This window comes from Augochlora pura, chromosome 8, assembly GCF_028453695.1.
Source record: "Augochlora pura isolate Apur16 chromosome 8, APUR_v2.2.1, whole genome shotgun sequence".
Taxonomy (NCBI): domain Eukaryota; kingdom Metazoa; phylum Arthropoda; class Insecta; order Hymenoptera; family Halictidae; genus Augochlora; species Augochlora pura.
The window spans coordinates 9082871-9097672 of NC_135779.1; the positions used below are offsets into that span (position 1 = coordinate 9082871).

The 14802-nt window shown below is 35.0% G+C and overlaps 3 protein-coding genes across 6 annotated transcripts; 2 read left to right on the top strand and 1 right to left on the bottom strand.

Annotated features, from left to right (window-relative positions):
- Positions 1 to 247: 247 nt before the first annotated feature.
- On the bottom strand, positions 248 to 4265 carry LOC144473998 (uncharacterized). 2 transcript variants are annotated; one of them, XM_078188397.1, is made up of 8 exons: positions 4023 to 4265; positions 3497 to 3663; positions 3273 to 3424; positions 2833 to 3210; positions 2359 to 2759; positions 2126 to 2275; positions 1790 to 2055; positions 248 to 1718 (listed from the first exon to the last, which is right to left on the bottom strand). In XM_078188397.1, the coding sequence occupies exons 1-8, from the start codon at positions 4143 to 4145 to the stop codon at positions 1577 to 1579; spliced, it is 1779 nt and encodes a 592-aa protein (XP_078044523.1). In that variant the 5' UTR covers positions 4146 to 4265; the 3' UTR covers positions 248 to 1576. The 2 variants fall into 2 exon arrangements, with proteins under 2 accessions (XP_078044523.1, XP_078044522.1); XM_078188396.1 differs by having other exon boundaries at positions 2830 to 3210.
- A 1235-nt stretch (positions 4266 to 5500) lies between these two features.
- Positions 5501 to 13446, top strand: LOC144474353 (solute carrier family 23 member 1). 3 transcript variants are annotated; one of them, XM_078189109.1, is made up of 13 exons: positions 5501 to 5690; positions 8020 to 8145; positions 8527 to 8684; positions 10325 to 10530; positions 10604 to 10730; positions 10792 to 10912; positions 10985 to 11240; positions 11317 to 11445; positions 11554 to 11712; positions 11785 to 11864; positions 11956 to 12097; positions 12940 to 13075; positions 13159 to 13446. In XM_078189109.1, the coding sequence occupies exons 1-13, from the start codon at positions 5658 to 5660 to the stop codon at positions 13238 to 13240; spliced, it is 1755 nt and encodes a 584-aa protein (XP_078045235.1). In that variant the 5' UTR covers positions 5501 to 5657; the 3' UTR covers positions 13241 to 13446. The 3 variants fall into 3 exon arrangements, with proteins under 3 accessions (XP_078045235.1, XP_078045237.1, XP_078045236.1); XM_078189110.1 differs by lacking the exon at positions 5501 to 5690 and adding an exon at positions 7565 to 7681 and having other exon boundaries at positions 13159 to 13445; XM_078189111.1 differs by lacking the exon at positions 8527 to 8684 and having other exon boundaries at positions 13159 to 13445.
- A 204-nt stretch (positions 13447 to 13650) lies between these two features.
- On the top strand, positions 13651 to 14693 carry LOC144474293 (cytochrome c oxidase subunit 6A1, mitochondrial). Its single transcript, XM_078189014.1, has 3 exons — positions 13651 to 13841; positions 14064 to 14209; positions 14289 to 14693. The coding sequence occupies exons 1-3, from the start codon at positions 13730 to 13732 to the stop codon at positions 14370 to 14372; spliced, it is 342 nt and encodes a 113-aa protein (XP_078045140.1). The 5' UTR covers positions 13651 to 13729; the 3' UTR covers positions 14373 to 14693.
- Positions 14694 to 14802: the final 109 nt, after the last annotated feature.

Genomic DNA, 14802 nt, shown 5'->3' on the forward strand with positions numbered 1-14802 from the left:
CACAAATATATGCATTTATTTAATAGTTTTTTACCAAATTTTTATGATTTCGATGATTGTTAGATAAAATAGATTGTTCTGAGATGTTTGGTAGTCCTGGCGCAAAAATGATATAAAAGACGTTTTTTTCTAGACTAGAAAAAGATAATATGTTAGTATAAAGATTCAAAGTGACGTAGATATCTATGAATGCGGCTAAAGAATTATATTCCGATAATCCACTGTGTTCTTCAACGAAAAATCTTTCATTTTTAGATTAAACTTCAGCCACTTATCCGAATAATTGTTATTCGTGTAAATGATATATATTATACATACATGTGTGTGTGTGCGTGTGTATGTATGTACATACATACATATATATTGAGATCGTAATTATCAATTATTGTATTTTAAATGACTATTCAAAGTATTATTGTGCTAATATAAAAGCGGCTTTATTGGTCAATTATTCGGAATTGATGTCACAATTTATTTATTCTTAACCCTATTTTAACTCGACTTCCCATTCGTTGACTATCGTTTGTCCCGAAGGATATGTGAAAAAAAGTACAGTCAACATTTTGTTTAACAAAAAATTAGATTATTAGATTAGATCATATTTTTTTGTTTAAATGTACATTTCTAAGAAATCACAGACCTCGAAGTATCTCAGTTATTTGCAAAATACATAAGGAAAATATACTCTAAATGCTCTGTACGTATCGCACTAATCGCATACAAGTTTATTTTTTTATGTACAATCGAGTTTCTTTCCTTTTCCAATTAGTTTTACTATCGAGATTTTTCGAATGAGAAATAAAGTCTAAAATTACGATATTTTTAATGTACAATTAATGGAATATTTGATTGTGTAATTTCATTTCCAACAAGATAAAAATCTGTCCTTTTTTCGATCGCAAATTGCCTGAAAATATTTTTTCCCCTTCTTACATTTGAGTCACTCAGAATTTTCTGTCGAATATTTTGAAATTACACAAACAAATATTAAAAAATATGTTGCATTTCCCTGTATTGATTATGTTATTGAAAATCCGATTTTTTCTTATTATTTATGCTAAATAATAATTATATACATGCCAGGAAGCACTCATTACCCGCTCGTTAATATCTTATATCGTTTCAAGATAAGGAAGATGATGTCTAATATAGAGCATCGATAGTGTTATAAAAGCGAATTCAAATTAGGTAGTAGAAATAAGAAATTTAGGAAGATTTCATGAATATAAGTATACATGCATTAATCATATGTGACTAAAGTAAATATCCTGAAACTTTCGATTATCTACCGGCAGTGTCAAAAGTATAAAATTCTACAATCACTAAAACCTTGCAAAATTTTGAATTCATTATTCTACATAATTGCTTTACAAAAAATCAACTTTAAGCTTAATACTATTTAAACTACCTGAAAATGACTTATTTAACGTCCAACAACAATTATATGAGTAATGAGTGCACTTTCTATGTTTGTTTTTATACACCAATTATAAAGTCTTGCACCATACTGCCTTTATCAATGAAACATAACATCACAACCGTGTCTCTCATTTCTATTCCTTTGAATAATTGACAATTATTCTGACTCACTCCCTTCTGTGTATTTGTCATTTTTCACTTCTATCCTCAAAGGAGAACGTCCTCTTGTGTGATTACCGATTCGCGATCGAAGGTCACCGCCTTTCAGTGTACTCCTCAAATCTCGTACTCTTGGTTGTCTTTAAAATGATATTGCATTTAGAAAATTGGCGTCGTATTCAATCATTAAATTATTGATTAAAAATATTACCTCTCCTTGACAGAGTTATCGGTGACTTCGCTTTTTACATTGTTCAATCTAGCCCACACGGTGGATTGAACACGAGGTTTGTGTTGAACCACTTTTATCACACTGCCTTTAGGCCCTTGAACTTCTTTTGCCGGTCCGTCGCTGTCGTTGTCACTATAGTCTTCATCCTCTTCCTCCTCTTCTTGTTCTTCCTCGTCGGACTCCTGCCATTCACCTTCCTCTTTCTCTTGAACTTTTTCATCCTCTACAATTTCACCATCTTCCTCCTGTGTAATAAAACTGTGTTTAATATTCGCCAGGCAGACTTCGTAGCATAAGTGGACTTTAACGACTTACCTCCGAGTCGTCAGCCTTTAAAGAATTCGACTTTGTTGCACTCGTATTTGTCACAATCACTTGGATTGCATCACGGAATTGCGTTTCTTGACGAGGTCTGCCAAGCCTCGATCGTAAATCACTACCCCTGGTTAAGTTGTTCAACAGTGTCTATAAATAAATAATAAACATGTCAACAAATTCTCCCTCCATATACGAAGCATTTAATCGCCCTTAATAGACAGTTTACTGACTTGCTGCCGGATCTTCGCGCGCTTCTTGTGTATTTTTTCCTCTTCATCATCCGCGTGCATTCGCATCCGTAATACCTTATTCCTTTTGCACCAATCGTTTTCACTGTCGCTGCTTTCACTACTTTCTTGTTCTTCCTCTACAGGTGCAGGTTCTTTCGCTGGATACTTCAAACCCAGTCTCTCTTTTACACTACGCCCTTGATCCTTTTGATCGTGTTTTGTTCCGAAATCGTCTTCTACAAAGTCATTCAGACCCCAACTCTCCGACAAAGCTCCCCACGGATTCTTTACGCGTTTCATATCTTTAGAATCTTCGGGAACCTCTTCTTTGAATCTCTTCTTGCTTTGTCTGATTTGTTTGTACATTCTTTTACGAGACTCGGTTAAAATGCCTTTGATACCTGTTGAGAGAAACTTTGTATTAACTAATCTTTGTTATACATTAAAGAGTGTCTTTGTAATAGCCATTACCACCAAAATTAGGATTCCCATATTTCTTGTAATAATCACTCATTTTTTCTGCATTTGGTTGTTTTTTGTCAGCTCTAGTAGCAAATCTAAGGAATATTGCTTTGGATTTCGGATAATTTATACCCTTTCTCCATAAACCTGGAGGCAAAGGACAATCTATATCCTTGATGCTTATGTAGTCATTTTGTGACAAGTCTTTTGTACTATCATTATCATCTTCCATATCTATGGTACAGCTTTCATTAGCTACATTGTTCTCGACATCAGGATTATCATTTGTATGTGTATTTTTTTGATTCGTTTTATCCAAACCCACAATCTTTTTTGACAATCCCAACATAGCTCTGGCTGCTGATACATTGTCCAACCATACCACATTGCCTTTAACAAATTTTACATCAGTATCATATTCTGATTAACAAGTACTTACAAATTATTGTTACATGAAATATCGTTGATCCATTCTATAGATGCTGGAGCATAATCTTCAAAATACTTGAATACATCTTTAGTGCTCATTTCTTCTGTTCCTCTCATGTGTATCACATTCCTCCTGATGTTTTTGGTATTCTCGTTCTCTTCTATAATACCCATACTAAAAATCACAATTAGTATACTCCATAATCATAGAATCATTGCACAATATCAATTCACAATATCAATTCACCTAGAGTACAAATCCTGCTCCTGATTTGATAAGTTACTGTTCACCTTCTCAGTTAACCCAAAGCGTTTCGCTCTCTCCTCCATTTTCAACTTCTCTTCTTTACTAAATATATCAATGCCCGTCGTAAATGTACCACCACGATTTTCATAACGGCTTTCCACTTCTTTCTATATACATAAAACCAATGCACTACATTAAACATTGTACTTGAAACAAGCAATATCATACATTACAATTCAACCTTGCAATAAATAATTGATTAACAACAAGTTATAATCAAAGCTGATAATTTCACAGACAATGCAATGAACACTAACTCTATCAGAGTATTTGGTAGAATCGATTTTATGGTTTTTGTTCTGCGAATTCTAAAGACATGATAGCACTTTTGTAGTGCATCACCCACAAAATTTATTTTCGTGCTTAGTGATGTAGTTGTGATATATATTCTAACGTTAAATAATAATGATAAGCTAGTCATATTCATTGTTTGATATCGATAATATTAATTCTGTTACCGACTTACCTCAGGAGCCTGTACATCTTTCGCATTGAATGTTTTCACGTCGGTTTGGTCAGGATAAACAATTTCACTTTCATCGTCGATGGGGATCATTTCCACATCCATCGGTTCTTCCAAATCATCCATTTTTCAATCTTTTATTTCTGCTCTCTCACAATATTATTAAAAACAATGAGAAAAACATGAAACACCGGTTTCTGAGATCACTATTTACGACACGCAACGCAGGAGAAACAACACGATAGGTTATGCTGAACAGTCTATATAAATATCGAGGTTACGTATTCTAAAGTGCTTGGTCGACTTGTGCGCCATCACCTTTTAAATTCCGCGAAAAATTCAAATCGCTACAAACCACTCCTTCATAATCAGCAATATTTAATTTCATTATCATTTATATTTTCGATAAATTAAATGCATATAATATAAGATGATAATGTCATATGGTAATTTATCTTCTAGTACAGTTTTAATAACTATCTTCCGTCGTACTTACAATAATAAATATCGAAATAATAACAACATTCTATTTATAGTAAAGTGCGATGGAAAATAATAAAAGATTATTAGAAAAATTAAACGAATTCATTGACATTGATGCCGTATACAATTTATATTGCACTATTTCCGTGCTATTTGAGCGTAGAACGTAGATCTACGGACAAAGAGGGTCTCTGTTACCTAAGATCCTATCAGTATTTTATTATTTGATCTCGAGTCGAACTGCAGATAATATTATTTTTATCAATGAAGTGTCTTATACACGTGAAATTTCTTGGCAGCGAATGGATACGTGTGGTTAAGATTTAATTTTACAATCTGTGCGCCTTGCGATGACAGAGACTATGTAATTTGTAATGAAAAAAAAAATAACAAGTGAATTATTGCTAGCTTGTTGGATATCACGTTTTCAATATTACTGCAGCAATCAATTCCAACAGGTTCTTTTGCAGGGTACAATTACTTGATATTTATACATTGTTCAATTAAATTCTGTGATTGAACCAAATTAACATTATACATTTATTTCGCAGTTTCTAATTCTAAAGCGTCAAGAATTGTGCACAAATCTTAATTATTATTTGCAAATCTTCAATTCATACATTTCGCCATTCATTAGCGAAACTAAATGTAAATAACTCTGTTATAAAATTGTATAAAAATTGTAAAAACACTGTTTTCATGAAAAATTTTTTACTGCTTGGTCCGTAACTTGAAAAAAAATACAAATCTTAAACGTGCAGATCTGCAAAGGCGTAAATCAGCAAATTGACGATTTTGGAAACTTTCTGCCATGTGTGTCACGTTCGTCGACAATGTTCATTATCGTCAATTAAATGTAATCGGATTGTGTATATCGAAGCCACTATTCACCGGCTACCGATTACCAAAATCCTATACGTAGAATCTCGGAATCGCCTCGTCTTTGAGCGAAGCATTTAGTGATAAATTAAGGAGCGATCGTGTCTATTAACACAGTCGGTTGCTAACATCGGTTTAACGTGGATGTCCGTTTGGTCCAACGGCGAAGTAGTTCGACTTCCGCGACGGTTTCGCAGGACCAGGTGCTCTTCATGGGATTCGGTCGAATTTCGCACTCCTAATTACAAACTATTTAAGTGAGAACACGATCGTGAAATGCCTGCGGCAACGATGCAGATGACCGAGCTCGTAAGTCAACAAATTTTATAATAACTTCATTGTTGCGATTAATCCTGCATCCTCGAATCCTTTTCAAGCGGCTGACAAACGTCATTAAGAGTAATTAAAACGCGATAATATTCCCTTTTTAGTTACTGGATTAGTGCACTTAGTCCTGTTGATTGATGTATGTATCAAGAAACTAATAAAGTACATTGTTTAGTAATTTTATATTATTTATCGAAGCTCTAATGTCAAAACTCGTAAATCGACCGCCCAACGAATGATATTCTTTCATTTGTAAATTGGAAGAAGTTCGAGATTCTACTATAATTCTTCAGATATTCGTAACAGTTAAAATTTTATTTTACAACTGACTATTTATCCTACAATCTTAATATTACTTGCATAAACGCTGTACGACTGTACGAAACTATTTTCCATTGAACTCGATCTTTTTCTTATACTCTGGAACTGTTAATACTCTTGCTAATATCTTTCGGACACAAAACTTGATCCCATCATAGCTCATTGTTTATCGTACAAAAGCCAAAGCGTCAGTCTGAACTGTGACGTATTCAAACGACAATTTTAAAGTAATCAAGCCATCGCCAGCTAATCTTAGTGTCGAATCGAGAAGAATAATATTTGGATGGCTGGATGTTTCTGCTACTGATATAATCTACGACTACGATTAATTACATGCTAGTAAACTTGATCGTGAACTCTAGCAACCGCGTTCCATAGAAATACCTTATTGATATATATTTAGATCGTAATCGGATCTGTAACAACTCGAGCAGGGGCAGATTGCGCACACAATAAATCTACTATGCTAAAATGTCTGCAACTACGAGATACGTACATAGGATTTTAATCACACACGGGAATTGAATCTTACGAAGTGGGCACGTGTTCCATTTATTACTCGTTTCTGATATGTATCGGTATTCTACCGCTAAAAAAACGCAATCGTGATTCATTTCCCACACGTTTATGAACTATTAAATTTTTTTTTGCTCAATTTAAACAAACCGGAAGCTATAAACATTATTCGATCTTTCCACCAAGTTTTCTCGATTCGAAGCAATTCCTTTGTTAGTCGTTTTGATGCTGGATCCACTATCCCGTAGATTACGTAATTGTTGTTTAATGTTCCTTAATGAATCCATATTTTCATGTTAATTATTTCCTATTAGAATCGTGAATTCAATCGGCTACTACTCTGCATATAGGAGATCGCAAAAATTGTGATCTTTTGGCTGCGGATTTTATGCATTAAAGACAGAAAATTCATGATTGAAAATCGATTGTTGTACTATTATTGGTTTGGTAAAATGATTAAAAGAACATGAAGAGTTTTACAATGTTTGTATCGTGCAGTCGTCTTAGAAAATTTGCATGTTGTTCAAAGATATAACTACTGTCTAGAAATCACGAATGAAACAGACAGTTAAGAGTCTTTGTCTTGAAATGGGAGCAACATTAAACTGCATAAAAGTTTATAGTTTGTACCGTGCAAACAAATAAGTTTCCGAGATTTGTGAAGCTGATTCGGATAATCAGGATTTCACAGCGACCGTGAACCGAGAAAATCCGCGACGATAAACCATTAAGCTAATAAGATTCCTTGCATAAGTACACGATCTGGATTATCTAATATTTCCTTTAATTGCATCTTTCTGTGTCTCGCTAATGTGGCAACGTAGCTCTCTGGTAACGAATGATACAATTATACAGATCGAATCGGTTCTACCGCATAATTACGTAACCAACTATCTTATTACAATAACAAATATTTTCGCGCGGGGATCGTGTCCTGTTCCTTGCAGCGACCAACGTTTCTTGCACTGCATCTCCACGTCCAAGTGCATTCAATGCAGCTCGTTCGAATGAGCGAGTGAAAAGTAATGACTCTGTCGGAAAACCACAGTCTCCAGTGAATCGGAAAATTGTTTGATATGCACGGAAACAATGTGCTCAATTGAGAACGTTAGATTCGCCACCGCAGTATTTTTCCCGTAGGTCTATCGATTAATGCAGGTCTAATTTTACGAAACTTTTTTTCTTATTCTGATTATTAACGTGTCATTAAATTTTCATCGTTCCGTCGTGTAAACTAACAAAGTTAAATATATTTCTTTATATTTATATATGACACTATATTAAATATAAGTAGATGTTCATAATAAGCAGATTGCAAATTTTATGCATTAAAATCGATGGAAAATTCCAAAAAGTAGAACTATTCTGCAATCGATGAATTTGTGTCGTGCTTTTTGTGAGAAATTGGAATTAATTGAGAGAATCGATGGTCTAATTATTTTTTCGTAACGTATGACCCGTTTTATCGCTTCAGAATCTAGATAGCTCAAACTGTCCACCCGAGAGCACGAAAGTTGACAACAACAAGAGAGGAGCGAATCTCACATACGGGATCGATGATGTTCCACCATGGTACCTCTGTCTGTTCATGGCTCTTCAGGTATTATTCTGAAATTAATCAATATTCAAACGTAAACCTTTACTATACTTGTCCGTAATAATATGTGTTTACAAAGTTAATAGAAATTGTACGTCTCGTTATTTATCTCTAAAGATAAAATAGCGGTTTCAAATTTCTACTTGCAAAAATTAATTTACGACGATTGCCGTCAAATTGGAGCTTAAACTGTTTTAAAAGTTAGATAAAGCTTATCAGAAAATCTATTGTGACGAACGGTTTAGAAGACGAACGGTATGAAGATAATCTTGACGAGACTCCGAAACAGATTGCTATAATCGTGTCGCGTGTATACCACATAATTCCACTTAATCCGTTCGTATCTAATGAAACTTCGAAAATAAATTGGATCGGCATTTCCAGCACTATTTGACCATGATCGGAGCCATCGTTTCCATCCCCTTTATCCTGACTCCGGCGCTTTGCATGGCAGAGGATGATCCATCGAGAAGCTACATAATCTCCACCATGATCTTCGTTACAGGATTAGTGACGCTATTTCAGACAGTTATAGGCTGCAGGTACTTCATTCTCACCACGATTTACAAAATTTATGAGTTTGATCAGCTGTTTTAACAAATCATCAAATCCTCATTTTAACAGATCAACAAGAAGTGTGCAATAATCGCACTCTTTTGTCTTCCTTTGGTTTATGGGACAAGTGTTTGTAATCGAGCAATTTAAGCTTGGCGAAGAGGCATGGCAGCGAATCATTCTAGCCCATTAAATCGATTAGTGACATTTAACAGACGCCTAGCATTATGGTCGCGTATGTATCTCGTACACAGTGTTACTGAATCTCGGATTTGAGCTCTTCAAGATCCACCGGTGTTTTTATGATACTAAATTGAAATTGAAAAATTGTAGAAAGTTTACAAATAGACGTCATTTTGGGATATCGTATCTGTCGGTTCCGGCAAGGGGAGAGTTGCCTCTAAAAGCAACACTTCAGGAAAGCGGTCGCTTATAAGGCTTACTAGCGACGTGTTTTTCGTTATCGTCTGTTTTATGACCTGCCCTTGAGATCCGACCGCCTACGTTTGCACACTTGGGACAGATAGAATTTCAATGCCCGACAACTCACTCTTTCCCACGTGGCCAGTCTTTCGAGGGTCCACGATGCATACACTTAGTTCTACGAGGAAAATATTCTCAGTGCTTCAGAAGAGTCTCAACAAAGTTTGAAATTCTAGTATATTTAATTTCCATGTGTTAATGACATAGTGGAAGACTTATCATTCCGTTGATTGATTTACAACTGTTGAGTAGCATAAAATTATCTTGAAACAACACAAATGGTTATTCTAACAAGAAAGTAATTAAAAGTATGAGCATCCACGATTTACATGAATTTAAAATTCAATACTCGAGACAGCTTGCTCCGCACCCACCAACAGTGGATGTACATAGCATCTTGTTCATACTTCGTCATTCTACTGTTGACGAGACTGCCATGTACTCTTATTTAACAAGATTTATAGATCGTTAGCAATTCCCGACAGTTTCTCGGAACACATTACCTTTTTGTTGGAATGTTCAAATTTTATTGCGCGAAGCGAGAGGATCATTGCAATTCCGGAAGCCGCGGATCATTCTTCCGGAATTTATGGCATCTTACGGCAAACTCAACGGAATCTTTTGTTCATGATTTCTATATTTGAAGCTAGCCTAGTGGGAGGAAACCATAGTTCTTAAAACCAGTTCGAGGAATTAATTAACCCTCTCATAGAATTTTAGAAAGATTATGTATGACAGCACTTAGACTCAAGATCCAATCTAGATGTTAAAAATACAGTAAATTTTTCCCAATTGTCCGTCACGCTATAAACAACAATATACAATGTGGGAAAACGAAATAGAAGATGCAAGGTTCCAATAATTTTATCTAGTTTTTCCAAATTGTCCATTTTTGTTTACAACCTGAAGGGCAATCGGAGAGAATTTACTGTACGTCTTTGGGTAAAAGTATATATCAAGAGTTAGGAAGTACAATTCAAGATTGAATCGTCTACATTAGTCGTTTAATAATTGCATGCGTCAAATGCAATGAGAACCGAAGTATTTCATCATGAGAAACAAAACAATTTGGTTTTGCAAGTATCTCAACATGAAGTAAAAATAAAGAAAATACCGTCTGCTGTATTAACACTGTATTCTTTAGGCTACCTTTAGTCCAAGGAGGAACCATATCGTTTTTAGTCCCGACCCTAGCGATATTGAATCTTCCACAATGGAAATGCCCTGCGCCGGAAGTGATGAACGAAATGTCCGCAGAGAATCGAACCGAACTGTGGCAGGTCAGAATGAGAGAGCTTTCAGGTGCCATTGCTGTTTCGGCGTTGTTCCAAGTGGTAATTGGATTTGGAGGTATTCAAGAACGCTATAAAACAACGCTTAAAAATCAAAGAACTAATCTACAATGGAATATACATTACCGTAGGAATTATCGGATACTTATTAAAATTCATAACGCCGCTTACGATCGTGCCGACCGTCTCATTAGTAGGATTGTCCCTCTTCGAGAATGCAGCTGATGCAGCGTCGCAGCATTGGGGCATTGCAGCTGGGTATGTTTAAGATTACCTAAATCTGTCCGAGCAACAAATTGATCGGCGATATTTTTTTTAGAACGATTTTGATGTTAACACTGTACTCGCAAATATTGGTGAACGTGCCATTTCCAATTCTAATATACCGTAAAGGTCAGGGGATACGAGTCACGTGGTTCGAACTGTTCAAATTGTTCCCGGTAATAACAGCGACATTTCTCTTATTTATTCATTTACTAGAAGAAAAGGATTAAACTAATTGCCTATTTCAGGTGTTACTGACGATCGTGGTCATGTGGATAATCTGCACAATTCTAACCGTAACCGATGCTCTGCCAGTGGGTCATCCAGCGAGGGCCGACAGCAAGCTGAAAATCATCAGTCAATCGCCATGGTTTAGGGTCCCTTATCCTGGTCAATGGGGTACTCCTACGGTGACATTGTCTGGCGTGCTTGGTATGCTGGCTGGAGTATTAGCTTGCACTGTAGAATCTATAAGCTATTATCCTACAACGTCCAGGATGTGTGGTGCGTGGTACCAGATTCATAACTCTAGGATCTTCAGTCTAGACCTCTAATAAAGTGAATGTAAATTCATTTCTAGGCGCTCCTCCGCCTCCAGTGCATGCAATTAACCGTGGTATCGGTATGGAGGGTCTTGGCACCATGTTGGCTGGCTTATGGGGCAGCGGAAATGGCACCAACACCTTCGGTGAAAACGTTGGAACGATAGGTACGCAATCTATAAAGTATTCGATAATACATTTTAATTTATATTAAATAAGAGAATCACTAGAAACGTAAACAGAACATTATCGATGATCGATTAAAATGTGTACAGGTGTTACTAAAGTCGGTAGCCGCAGAGTGATCCAGTGGGCCTGCGGATTAATGATTCTTCAGGGACTAATTAGCAAATTCGGTGCCGTGTTCATTATCATCCCAGAGCCGATAGTGGGCGGAATATTCTGCGTGATGTTCGGGATGATTTGTGCCTTCGGTAAAACGATTAGTATTTGAATTCCCAGGGATGATAGTGATTGACAACTATGCAAATGTTTTCGTTTGACAGGTCTCTCCGCGTTGCAATACGTAGATCTGAATTCGGCGAGGAACCTTTACATACTCGGATTCTCCATTTTCTTCCCACTGGTGAGACCTTTCGGGCATTAATTTAACTTATTCTGTATTAAATAAAAATATTTAATCTTAAAAATAATAATTTACTCGGCAATATGTTCAGGTGTTGTCGAAATGGATGATCAAACATTCGGACGTGATACAGACCGGAAATGATATAGCGGACGGTGTATTTACGGTGTTACTTAGCACGACAATTTTAGTTGGAGGTGTAGTCGGATGTTTGTTGGACAATGTTATACCAGGTATTGTATAAAATAGTTTTTCTGAATTTTAGACAAGTATAGTAGAATTTCGATTATTCATCGAACTTGGATTGCACCATCTGTAATAAGAATTTAAGATAAGATAAAATATGTTAATTAAGGATGTAAAAGGATACTTTGAGGATATAAGGAAATTACCTACATGCATTTTATGCGAAAAATGAATATATAGAAAATTGAATATTTCCTACAGCTATAAATAATTCTTGCAGAATTAGGTATATAGAAAGTATGTGTATTGAAATAGCATGAAATCCATCATTATAGGAGTTAAACACGTATGTTTAGGGTACAAAAATGTTCATGAGACTTTCCCACATCGACATCATACAAAGAAAGTTCATTTATTACTGCAAATATAGAAAACTGATGACTCTAGCCACTTTTCACAGAGAATATAATGCAAATTTGATACGAATCACGTCAGAGTAATTTGATGACGAATCATCACAGTGCTAAGCCCACTAAAAATGTAAAAATAATGCGAATTGAAATAGTGGTAAAACGCTCAAGCTGATAAACAGATTACTAATTACAAATAATTTTAGACAACATCAGATAGCGCCACTGCGCATTGTCTATAGCGTGTTTGCTTTGTTGGTAAAATTGACTACCAAGTTAAGCATTTTGCCACTACGTAGTTTGGCATTGTACCTCTTAACTCTACTTCGAAATTTCGTCGCAAATGTCGCCACTTGCTACAAATGGTGCTATTTTTAAATTTACCCTGAGAATATACTTTAGCAGTTTTATTTTTCTAATAAATTAATTAAATATACATCTCACGTATTCATTAAAAAATTATGTATATATTCATCTAGGCACACCTGAGGAACGTGGACTCATAGCTTGGTCAAAAGAAATGGAATTAAATACTGAAACCGATGACAGACAAGATCAAGGAGAATACGTGCCCAATACGTTCGATTTTCCGTTCGGAATGAACGTTTTGAGAAGGTATAGAGACCTATTATAATTGTTATACATACTTTATAAAGTGCATACACAATACGCATTTTTATTGATTTTCTCGTTTACAGATGGAAGTGGACGTACTACGTACCATTTTTGCCGACATACAAACCCGGAATCTACACTTGCAGCAGAAAGAATAAACATTGAACATTGATTGGTTTTTAATTTATTGGATAGTCGTATTAAAAATAAGCGCATGAAAATCAAGTGTGAATGAATGTGAAGGAAAATAAAACGATTTGTTATGTAAAACGAAATAATGACTAGTATAATTATCACATTGACAGTAATTAAATTCATAATAAAATCCACTGTAAAATACATTATCATTTTGCTGACGGTCTACTCTTATCCAATCAAAATTATTTCTAAATGATTAACAAGCGTGTTATTAATAAATACTGTATAGAATTTATGGATCAACAAGAAACCTCACAAGGTATTTGACCTATCCCTTACCTCGTCTGTAGTTATACTTCTAAATCGGTAAAACAGTTAACATGAACTAGGAAAATTATTGAAGTTTCCGATCTATGTATATACAACGATATGTTTTCTACGGTTCATCTCGAATAGTAAATCGTCGATAGCACTGCGTATTACATAGCGTAGAGGCAAAGAAAAGAATACTCAGCGATGTTCGCTGTGTCTAGGATACCAAAAGTGGGCCAATTTGGCCATGTCGTTAGGAGAAATATGGAAACTATTGTGGAAACAGTAGAAACACGTTGTCACACCAGTGGAGACGGTAAGCTATGCATAATTAGAAAGTAATATGGATTATGTACAATATACTGAAATCTACGTTTTTATGTTGTCGACAAGTAAACGAATCTGATTACAAAAACATACTTTTGCGATGCTAATCTAATCGATTCATCTAAAAAGTTTTCTTAATGACAACATTTATATTGAATTATGCTCATTTTTGAGGTTATGAATGTATATTATGTAATGTTCTGAATTTTAGGTGCCATCAAATTATGGAGAAACCTCTCTTTCTTTGTCGGTGCCCCATGCATTCTGCTTGCTATGTCGAATTGCTATATGAACAGTCTTCATCCACATGCAAGATCAGAGCATATTGAATTTCCTTATTTAAAGATTATTAAGAAGGTACACAATAAAATTTAATTTTTATTTCACATATATAAAATTAGCTTAAAATAAAATTTGAATTTGATACCTGTTACAGCCTTTCCCATGGGGCGATGGAAAACATTCACTTTTCCATAATCCTAGAACAAACTGGATTAAGGGTGTTGGATATGAAGAATAAGATCAGAGTATAACTAGTATCTAGTTTCTGCCCTACATTATGTACATGCCTTTGCTCTGTATTATACTGCAGACTGTAACACTAATAAATATTGGTAGAATATAATAAGATTTTCGTTCTGTTGTTTGTACTGACAACAGAAATTCCCAGATTGGTCAATTTTATTAAAATTGAAGTTTGGCTGTCAACATTCGTAAAATATTCAGTCATATTCACACGAAATCCGTGTTTGTATATTAAATCAATTGTTTAAGTAATATAATGTATGAATACATGAACAAAAGCAAAATGCAAGAAGTAAACACTAATTTCTGAATCGAATTAATTATTGTTCGCTCTTCAATAGTATCTATATTTTACCGAATTTATACAAAAGATAATAATTTGAAACATAACATTCTTAAATTCTAGTTCAAAATAGCAACAAAAA

Excerpts from the sequence above, each read along its gene's own strand:
- LOC144473998 (XM_078188396.1), bottom strand. The coding sequence starts at position 4,145 with ATGGATGATTTGGAAGAACCGATGGATGTGGAAATGATCCCCATCGAC. Across the intron at positions 3,664-4,022 it reads AAGATGTACAGGCTCCTGAG|AAAGAAGTGGAAAGCCGTTA; the intron begins GTAAGTCGGTAA and ends TTATGTATATAG. Across the intron at positions 1,719-1,789 it reads GATAACTCTGTCAAGGAGAG|ACAACCAAGAGTACGAGATT; the intron begins GTAATATTTTTA and ends ATCATTTTAAAG.
- LOC144474353 (XM_078189109.1), top strand. The coding sequence starts at position 5,658 with ATGCCTGCGGCAACGATGCAGATGACCGAGCTC. Across the intron at positions 5,691-8,019 it reads CGATGCAGATGACCGAGCTC|AATCTAGATAGCTCAAACTG; the intron begins GTAAGTCAACAA and ends TTATCGCTTCAG. Across the intron at positions 11,865-11,955 it reads TCTCCATTTTCTTCCCACTG|GTGTTGTCGAAATGGATGAT; the intron begins GTGAGACCTTTC and ends CAATATGTTCAG.
- LOC144474293 (XM_078189014.1), top strand. The coding sequence starts at position 13,730 with ATGTTCGCTGTGTCTAGGATACCAAAAGTGGGCCAATTTGGCCATGTC. Across the intron at positions 13,842-14,063 it reads TTGTCACACCAGTGGAGACG|GTGCCATCAAATTATGGAGA; the intron begins GTAAGCTATGCA and ends TCTGAATTTTAG. Across the intron at positions 14,210-14,288 it reads ATTTAAAGATTATTAAGAAG|CCTTTCCCATGGGGCGATGG; the intron begins GTACACAATAAA and ends TACCTGTTACAG.